We start from the raw sequence: 9777 nt of genomic DNA, 5'->3' as shown, positions 1-9777 counted from the left end.
TCCGCCCGCCTCGGCCTCCAAAGTGTTGGGATTACAGGCGTGAGCCACCGCGCCAGGCCATATTTTTCTATTCTACTGGATATATTTACATTTCACTAGACAGGAGAATGTTTATTTCTGATAATCTGAGATTTTTCAAAGGTGTCCTGACCACCATATTTATTTTTATTTTATTTTTGAGACGGGGTCTGGCTCCCTCACCCAGGCTGAACTGCAGCGGTGCGATCTCGGCTTATTGCAACCTCCGCCTCCCAGTTTCAAGGGATTCTCCTGCCTCAGACTCTGGAGTAGCTGGGATTATAGGCCAGCGCCACCATGCCCAGCTAACTTTTGTATTTTTAGTGAAGGGTTTTCATCAGGTTGGCCAGGCTTGCCTCGAACTCCTGACGTCAAGTGATCTGCCAGCCTCGGCCTCCCAAAGTGCTCCCAAAGTGTTGGGATTACAGGGGTGAGCCTCAGCGCCGGGCCATGACCACCATATTTAAAATTACAATCCCATCCCCCTTCTCTGATAATCCCTATTCCTGATTTTTCTCCAAATTCCTTCTCAAATTTTGACAGACATGGATTTTACTTACTTGTTTACTATTCGTCTGCCTTCACTACAATGTTTCACAAGAGCAGGAATTTTTGTCTGTATACCTAACTTATACTGCATTGTAAGGACTCAGAAGTATTTGCTAGATGAATGATTAATGAATAGCCAGGAGAAACTGTATCCTTTTAATTGTATCCTTTAAAATTCGAAGATGAAGACAAAACACATAGTCCATTCCCACCTCCAGTTTATTATTTCTTATGTAAACATGTAAGATAGTTACATCCCAGGAAAAAGGGCAAGTGTTTTCTCTTACAACAAAGTAACAACTACCTTTTCAAGATCTTTTATACGTAAATGGAGTAAATAAAGAGGTTGAACTCAAACACTTTGCATTTTTCTGTCATATCACAAACACAAACTGTGAATATGTTAAATGAATAAATTCTATACTTTGTCATACCTTCACTTTAAAAAAAGATTCCATTTTCCTGAAAATTTTTAAACATATCATGCAAACAGACACTCTCCTAGGAATGTTTGGAGATCATTCTGTGCTACTGAACAGGAATAAATAATATAAATAATAACCATCACTTTCACAAAACCCCCCCCCGGCCAGCAAAAATCTCAAAGTGCTCACAAAAAATTTTACAACAATCTACAAGGCACACATAAAACTTAAACATAGTTTCAACCAATTTTTTGTTTTCAAATATCCAAGATAGTAGATACTAATTCCTAAAAAATCAGATTACTATTCTTTTACCCTCTCCTCCCATCTCCATCCTTCCCCCTTCCCCCCATGCCATTTTATCATAGGAAGCAAAAATAAGAAAAGTATTTCAATCACTAGTAAACTATTTCTGAAAAGAAAATATTTTCACACCAACAAATGGCCAGTGTTAGGTCAAATGGAAGCAATGAGCTATGAATGAAAAGTAAGCAATGAGCCATCATCCTTTCCAGTGGAAAGAGATCCACTATTTAGAAAAATTATGTCTCCAATGGAGTACTTAAGTAACAAAGTTCATAAAGACACAAAACCGTCCTCTCTTGCTTTCCCCTCTTCTGTTCTGAGGGAGAATTAAATATAAAATCATGGAATTTTAGACCTGGAAATGATCTTTCAAATGATGAAGATCAAAGTAATTTTACATACATAGTTAAAAAGTTCAAGGAGAAGTTCAGCACAATGTCACTAACTACTAACGTTGGGTTATGAAGTCGGTTTTCTCGTCAAACGAGACCTGCATTCTTAAAAGTCTCTAGGAAAGTTAAAATTCCGTGGAGAATGTCTTTCCCACAAAAGTATCAAAAGAAGGTTAACACTTACAACAACGAACATGTGATTCATCACACAATTTTTATAAATGGTAGAAAGTATATTACATTTTAAAATATAGAAGGGCTTCAATAGAAATTAAATACAGTAGAAATTCTACATAAAGCTAAGTTAACTAGAGGAGGACTAGAACAGCTTGAAAGTAAGATGCATCTAGTCAGGCTTCTTTACCAAAAGCAGTTCTTGTGTTTTGAAGAATATTATTTGCCCTGCAGTATATTTTAATCTTTGTTAAAATAATTTTTTAAAGTTTTTTATGATATGTAGATGGGGATATTAGAGAACTATGGCTTGGAACACCATCTCAAATATGACTGTCACTAAAATAATCATACAGTCATGGTTTTCCTTTTGGCGTAATTTTGGAAATATAAAACTCTAGGGATGGTTAAGATTCTTATCAACCCATAGTGAATGGAAATTCCATTAATGTAAATGAAAAAATACAGCACTAAAGCTGCCCCTTTTTAAATTGCTCATCGAATAACAGCTAGAATATATATTGCCAATTCAAAACTTAAAATGATATGGATGAACCTCAAAGTCATTATGCTGGGTGAAAAAGCATGTCAAGAAGGAACATACCGTTAAGAATCTGTTTATATGACAGTCCAGAAAAGGCAAAATAATAGTGACGGAGAACTGTTGCCAGGATTAGAGCTAGAAGAGCTGACTACAAAAGGACAGCATGAGAGAGCTGTTGAGTGAAGGAACTGTTCTGTACCGATTGCTGTAGTGGTGCACAAATCTTTGTGTTAAAATTCGCAGAACTATAAACCAGGAAGAAATTTCAGTTTTACTTCATGTTAAATAAAAAATAAAATAGAGAAGAAGTTTTAAAACAGTAGAACAGATATCTTTGGTAAAGGTAGAATTTCTCATTTTTCACAGCTTCATGCCAATGGTATAATTTTACTGGCCACAAAATTATTGATCCAATTGTATTAAACAAAATCAAGAAACTTGGGCCCAATTAACCATTTCTTAAATATGTATACTAACAAGGCCTGGAAATAAAAGTATTTTAAGGAATATTAACCCTTTATAAAAAATAATCTGCTATTCCCAAGTGAATCTGAATTGTTACTTTATACATTTTAAAATGAAAAGTATCTTGGTGTTTAGTTTGGAATCCAAGAACAGCTGGTAAAAAGTTAAAAAAAAAATTTCTTAGTGCCATCTGTTCTAAAGTGACTAGAAACACATAATAGTGTTTTTACCTTTATTTTCTCTGTTCTCCTAATTCATTAGTTTTTCTATGATTGGATTTTATACTTAAGTCAGTTACCTAGAGACTCCAAATCAGAATCTGCAAATACTGCTGGATCCTTGTCACTAGAATCAAGAATGTGTAAGAAAGGAACTCTATTTCTCTAGGGATACTACTGAGACTTATATGTAATGTATGAGATGAGACAGAATCCCATCAGCTTTACTGTGCCTCCCATAACTTTGGAACTGTTAGAAGTTCAGAAAGAATGATTATGTGTAAGCCAACCAAATATAAGAAACAAAGATTAGGGGGGATGAAATATTGCAAATGCTGCATCTCTATAGAAAGACTTGCCTAATAGAATAATACAAACTTTATATAACAAGTCTGTGATTATAATTATAGTAGACTTTGCCTTTTGAGATCAGGCCTAGATAGTTTTTCACCACTGCTTCTGCCATGGACGGAGGTTAAGTGCTTTTTGAGAGCAGACTTGTGCTTAAAATCCATATCACAACAGTGGCATTTGTATGGCCGATCCCCACTGTGTATGTTCAAGTGGTCCTGAAGTGTGCTTTTAGCAGTAAATGTCTTCAAGCACACAGAACACTGAAAGGGCCGTATGCCCATGTGTCCTCGAATGTGTCGGTTGAGATTTTTCTTCTGTGTAAATGTTTTCCCGCACTGTAAACATAAGAATAGTTTATGCATTTTAAGGTGGCGCAGATAGTTTTCAACATGAAGAAAGCCTCGAGGACACCTGGGGCACTGGTGCCTCAGTGAATAACCTTCCTCCAGATTCTGAATCTCACTCACTGTACCATAACTTCCTTCAGTATTCTCACAAAATAAGCCCTGACCTTGATTCCCAGGAACTTCAGCCACTCTGCTCTCAACTGTAGAATTGATCAATGAATGCTGTGTTTCAGAGAAATACATGCTTGCTTTTGAAGAGGTACAAGGCTGTGAAAACTGCCCATTTTCAACACCAGCTGTACTGATGGATTCTACGTGAAGGATACAAATTTCATTGTCTTTAAAACCTATGTCTACCGCAGACAGCTCTGGTGACTTCATTTCCTTTCTCTCTGATGTCAGACTCTCCACTGTAGACTGCAAAGCATTGCTTTCCTCTTCTTTAACATGGAAATCTATGTTCACAGGACTATCTTCTGAAATTTCAATTATCTCACAGTCTTTATCAGAATTTTCATCTTCATTCTTAACATCAGGATCAGAAGACTGACACAGGTCAGTGTGTTGGTTGTTGTTTTTCATAGAAAGATCAATTTCCAGATACTTTGACAAAGCTTCTGTGCACTTTTCCACAATGTGAACCATTTGAAGGTAACTGGCAGCAGTCAAGTATTTCAAAAGCTCTTTCCTTTTAACTTCAAGTGCTCCAGTATAGCAAGACAGTAACAATTTTCTGCCAACTTCTGCACTCTGCAAGATGGTGATTCTGACATGTTTTGACTGTGTGAGTAAAAACTGATCTCTCATAAAAGTGGAGCAAGCAGCCAAAATCACCTTGTGCCCCTGGAACTCAGTGTCATTAATGTAAATTGATACATCACAAAATAAATTCTGCTGTCTCAAAAGATTCATTTTCTGCAAGACCACATCTCCTTGCTGTTCAAACTGGAAATGCAGAACATCAGACTCAGCAGCCATGATCACAATCTAAGCAAAATAAAACACAAACATTGATGTAATAAAGATAGGGAATGCTTTCTCATGCTGTAATAGTGAAAACAAACAAAAAACCCCAAACCTGAATTAGGAAAAAGAAGACTCAAAGTCTAATCTAGATACTATGAACCCTTATGCCACCATCTCAAAACTGAGAACTTTATAATGCACTTCTCTATGATCTCAGCACATTTTTCATAACTTTGTTACAACATTTATTACACTGAATTGTACTGAACAGTTTCTAGCTTGTTTCTTTTGCTAAATGTTGTTTGCGTTGTGGTCAAGAACAATCTGTCAATTTTCAGTATCCAATAATGAGCATGACCACCACAAAGTTGATTTAACATAATATCCCCAATTACAAACCTTAACGTAATCTCTAAACTTCCTACTCCCCACCACTACAACAGGTCTCCCTTTCGGTTCACCTGGACAACTGCAATATCTTCCAACAGGTCTCCTTTATATGCCAGATTACCCTCCTGAGTGCCACCAGGATTAACATCCCTTAAGGTTTTTGTTTGTTTGGTTGGTTGGTTGTTTTTTAATTTCCCTTTTAAATCTTCCATCGCTCTCCTCTACCTCCGGGACAGACCAAATTTCTTAGGGAAGAATACGAGACCCATCACGATTTGGCCATAACCCATCTTTATGGCTTTATCACCTTCTATTCTCTTTTTCATACTCGAACCTCGTTCATACTAAATTTTTCCATCATTGCCCAAACAAAAAGACAGGAATACACATTTCTTAAATTCGCGTTTCCAGTTCCTTTTTCCAGCTAGTGATTAGGCTCCTTTAAGCCCAAATCAAGTAAAACTAATATGACTCCACCTCCCGTTTCCACCTGAGAGTCAGTCGCTCTCTGAGCACCGCGAAATGGTGCCTGATTCATCTGTGTTCCTGCACCGAGCACAGGGGTCCACACAGAGCAGGAGGAGCTCAGGGAACATCTGCTGAACTGAAACCGGATCCCAGGTTCAGCACACAGGTATTCTCGAGGCAACCCTGCGAAGGGCCAAGGCCCTGTCGACCAACTGGTTGCAGCACCAGATTAGCCACTCCGGGGCCGAGCCCAGCTGTCCTCCTCCTCCTCCTCCTCTTCCTCAGGCACCCCCCACCTGAGGAAACTCCCTGGCACTCACTCACCGACTCAAAAAACTATAGAGTCGAAGATTCCGCGGCAGCGTCTGCCCAGGCCGGAAGATAGACTTAGCCAGGAAGAAAACACATCCGGTGCCAACCAGCTTTATTCTTCACTGGGGCCCTCTGGGCGCCCCGGAAGGACATTCTGAGACGGTCTCCCTTCCTCACTTCCCCCCTCTTGGAATGACAGAAAGACACCTGAATGCCGGCAAGCCCCATCTCTCATGTCCCAGTTTCGGCACTCGAGCCGTTCCCCGGCCCCCCCCCCCTTTTTTTTTTAAGACGGAGTTTTGCTCTTGTTGCCCAGGCTGGAGTGCAATGGCGCAATTTCCGCTCACTGCAATCTTCGCCTCCCGGGTTCAAGCGACTTTCGCACCGCAGCCTCCCAAGTAGCTGGTATTAGGCGCCCGCCACCACGCCCGGCTCATTTTTGTATTTTTAGTAGAGACGCGGTTTCACCATGTTGGCTAGGCTGGTCTGGAACTCCTGACCTCAGGTGATCCGCCCCCCACGGCCTCCCTAAGTGCTCTGATTACAGGCTTCAGCCACCGCGCCCAGCCCGAGCCGTTTCCTTTTGTGAGTCCTCCTGAACATCCGAATTGGAGACGGGGTTTGAGGTTCGGTTACGGCAGGTCTGTCAGAGTAACGAGACCTTCAGAGTAACCAGACCTTTTATGGATTATTCTGGGACGATTTCTCTCCTTATCGGGGCCACCTACAACTTGAAAGGTAGCAGAGCAGAAACTATCGTAAGGGTCTGTATTCAAGATTACCTAGGTAATGCCCCATCAGGAGCTGGCCCCAACTTCTGGATCTAGCTTCACACTTAAATCCGTTACTCCCTCCCAAAACTTTTGGCCCAGCTGTTTCCTCTGACGTGCCCTAGCCTTTTCCCCACGTATCTTTTTTTTTTTTTTTTTGAGACGGAGTCTCGCTCTGTCGCCCAGGCTGGAGTGCAGTGGCGCGATCTCAGCTCACTGCAAGCTCCACCTCCTGGGTTCACGCCATTCTCCTGCCTCAGCCTCCCGAGTAGCTGAAACTACAGGCGCCTGCCTCCATGCCCGGGTAATTTTTTGTATTTTTAATAGAGACGGGGTTTCACCGTCTTAGCCAGGATGGTCTCGATCTCCTGACCTCGTGATCCGCCCGCCTCGGCCTCCCAAAAGTGCTAAGATTACAGGGGTGAGCTACCGCGCCCGGCCTTCCCCATCGTATCTTTAAAGAACCCGTTTATAAATCTCATCATCCCTGAAGCCATCCTGAACTGCCCTAAGATAATTGGTTCCCAGTTGGGAACCTGTAATCCCTTTCCCTGCCTTCATTATTGCACTTAACACTCCTGTATTAATTTGTGCCTCATCTAGGCAGAGGTATTTAGGACAGTGGCTTACTGATCTTTGTATTCTCGAAGTCTGGCACTTGGTAGGCATCAAGTATTTGTGCTGAATGAAGATATGTCTGAACCAATTCTTTTTTTTTTTTTGAGACGGAGTCTCACTCTGTCACCCAGGCTGGAGTGCAGTGGCACGATCTCAGTGTACTACAACCTCTGCCTCCCGGGTTCAAGCAATCATCCTGCCTCAGCCTCCCGAGTAGCTGGGATTACAGGGGCCCGCCACCATGCCCAGTTAACTTTTGTATTTTAGTAGAGACGAGGTTTCACCATGTTGGCCAGGCTGGTCTCGAACTCCTGACCTCAGGTGATCCACCCGCCTTGGCCTTCCAAAGTGCTGGGATTACAGGCATGGGCACCCAGCCTTTGAACCAATTTGTTTTTTTTTTTTTTTTTTTTTTTGAGACAGTCTCTAGCTCTGTCACCCAGGCTGGAGTGCAGTGGGGCAATCTCGGCTTACTGCAAGATCCGCCTCTCAGGTTCACGCCATTCTCCTGCCTCAGCCTCCCGAGTAGCTGAAACTACAGGCACCAGCCACCAGGCCTGGCTAATTTTTTGTACTTTTAGTAGAGACAGGGTTTCACCGTGTTAGCCAGGCTGGTCTGGATCTCCTGACCTCGCGATCCGCCTGTCTCAGCCTCCCAAAGTGCTGGGGTTATAGGCATGAGCCACCGCGCCCGGGCGCCTCTGAACCAATTCAGAAAGGCAGTTGCTCTTCCAGCAACAGATTCTCGTGGAAGTAACTGAATCCAGTAACAACTTTCTGATTAATTCCTATTTTCTTCTGAAGGCAATCTCAGCATGCTTAATATGTATTTTTAAGACTATACATAAAGAAGACATTCCTACATTCAAAGTAAAGCAATTAAAAAAGAATAGAAGGAGGGGAGAGTGAGAAAATAAACCACTGACACCAGAGCTTTAATCATCACACTTTTATTAAGGAAACTTCCCCATAATAAGTGAAGAGGTAGTTCATAGTATGTCTAACATACAACAGATTTAGAACAGCTATTCATGAGCTGAAATAAAATCTTCTGGGTTGTGTAGGACAGTATTTTAGAAGCAGTGACAATAGTCACCTTTCATTTATAGATCTGCTAATAAAGAAACTTAAACAAATTAAAACCATATCTGATTTACCTCAGAGCCACTTCAGTTTGGAGTTTATCTTTAGTATTAAATAATAAATAAATAACTGACACAGTAATTTTTTTTTAAAACCAAACTATGGTAGAGAGTCATCTCCTTTTTAGTTCTCCTGGGGATCCATAAAATACAAATGCTGAATGATAAAGGTTTTAAAAATCTTCCTCCTCTACAGAAGTATGACTAGTTTTGAAAGTCATCTTCCTCTATAAAATGTACTGGATATCAGTAACTTGACTTCTTTGCAATATAATCTAACAAACATGTATAAGCAAAGAAGGAGGAAAGTCAAGTTCCACAAAAATTAGAAAAATGTCTCACAGAAACAGAACACCTCTCCAGCCAAAAATGGAGGAGACTGTAAATCACTTCAGTGGTTTGCATTTTCAAAAGGTGAGAACTAAATGTTTTACTGATACAAAAGCACAAAGTTGCTGATTTTAACTGATGGAATACAGCAAGGCAGCTTTCTTTATTATTTCTAGTATAAAAGCAAATTGAGACTTTGTTTCACTAAGACCATATGAGACTATAAGCTCCATGAGGGCAGGGACTCTATCAATCTTACCTTCATTATCCTCAGTATCTAGCATAGTGTCTGGCAACAGTAGGTGCTTAACTAATGTTCCTTGAACAACTGAATGAACCCAGAAATAGTCTCCAACCAAAGAGACCAATCTTATTTGAACCCGTGCCTTTTAGTCTTCAAACCAGTAACAAAAACAGGACATGAATGTGAGCAAAGGAAGCACTCCAACTTGAAATTTTCCTGTGAAGAAATGATGTTGACAGAAAATACCAAAAAATGCTGTTTGGTTGACAGGGTAGAGTCTCACTATTGCATAGAATTGGTACTCTTTGGCTGGATCATGTAAAAATCACAATGCTAGGAAGCATCATTAGACCATATAATGAGTGATGTTAGGCATAAGGTACCTATTAGCTCTATCACTCAACTGTATTATCATTTTAAATATCTGAACAAAAGACAAAAATCATACTTCACATCTGACACACATGATGATAATTTACATGTGATAACAATGATACATGTAAACGTATCAAATATAACAGTTTAAGATCCCCTCTGACTATACAAGCCTAATTTTTCAAATCTGCATGCACTCTCATAGCTCAAAAACAAAAACAGAAAATCCTGATGGAAACTAATAAACAGTTTTCCACACAAAATCAATTTTGCATTTAGATCTTCTCACATTATTCTTGCTTTTTCCCTCCCTAAACAACACCTAGCAAATCACTCACTTGGATGGGAAGAATATAATACTCATCTAACT

The 9777-nt window shown here is 40.3% G+C and overlaps 1 protein-coding gene across 1 annotated transcript; it reads right to left on the bottom strand.

Moving 5' to 3' along the window:
- Nucleotides 1-768: 768 nt before the first annotated feature.
- On the bottom strand, nucleotides 769-6022 carry ZBTB6 (zinc finger and BTB domain containing 6). The gene is made up of 2 exons (XM_025360597.1): nucleotides 5941-6022; nucleotides 769-4779 (listed from the first exon to the last, which is right to left on the bottom strand). Exon 2 carries the CDS (start codon nucleotides 4768-4770, stop codon nucleotides 3496-3498), a length of 1275 nt encoding a protein of 424 aa, XP_025216382.1. The 5' UTR covers nucleotides 4771-4779; nucleotides 5941-6022; the 3' UTR covers nucleotides 769-3495.
- Nucleotides 6023-9777: the final 3755 nt, after the last annotated feature.

Source organism: Theropithecus gelada, chromosome 15 (genome assembly GCF_003255815.1).
Source record: "Theropithecus gelada isolate Dixy chromosome 15, Tgel_1.0, whole genome shotgun sequence".
NCBI classification, from domain to species: domain Eukaryota; kingdom Metazoa; phylum Chordata; class Mammalia; order Primates; family Cercopithecidae; genus Theropithecus; species Theropithecus gelada.
This window is presented reverse-complemented; position numbering and strand designations above follow the sequence as displayed.

Bases quoted from the DNA above. Each gene is read 5' to 3' on its own strand.
- ZBTB6 (XM_025360597.1), bottom strand. From the start codon at position 4,770: ATGGCTGCTGAGTCTGATGTTCTGCATTTCCAGTTTGAACAGCAAGGA.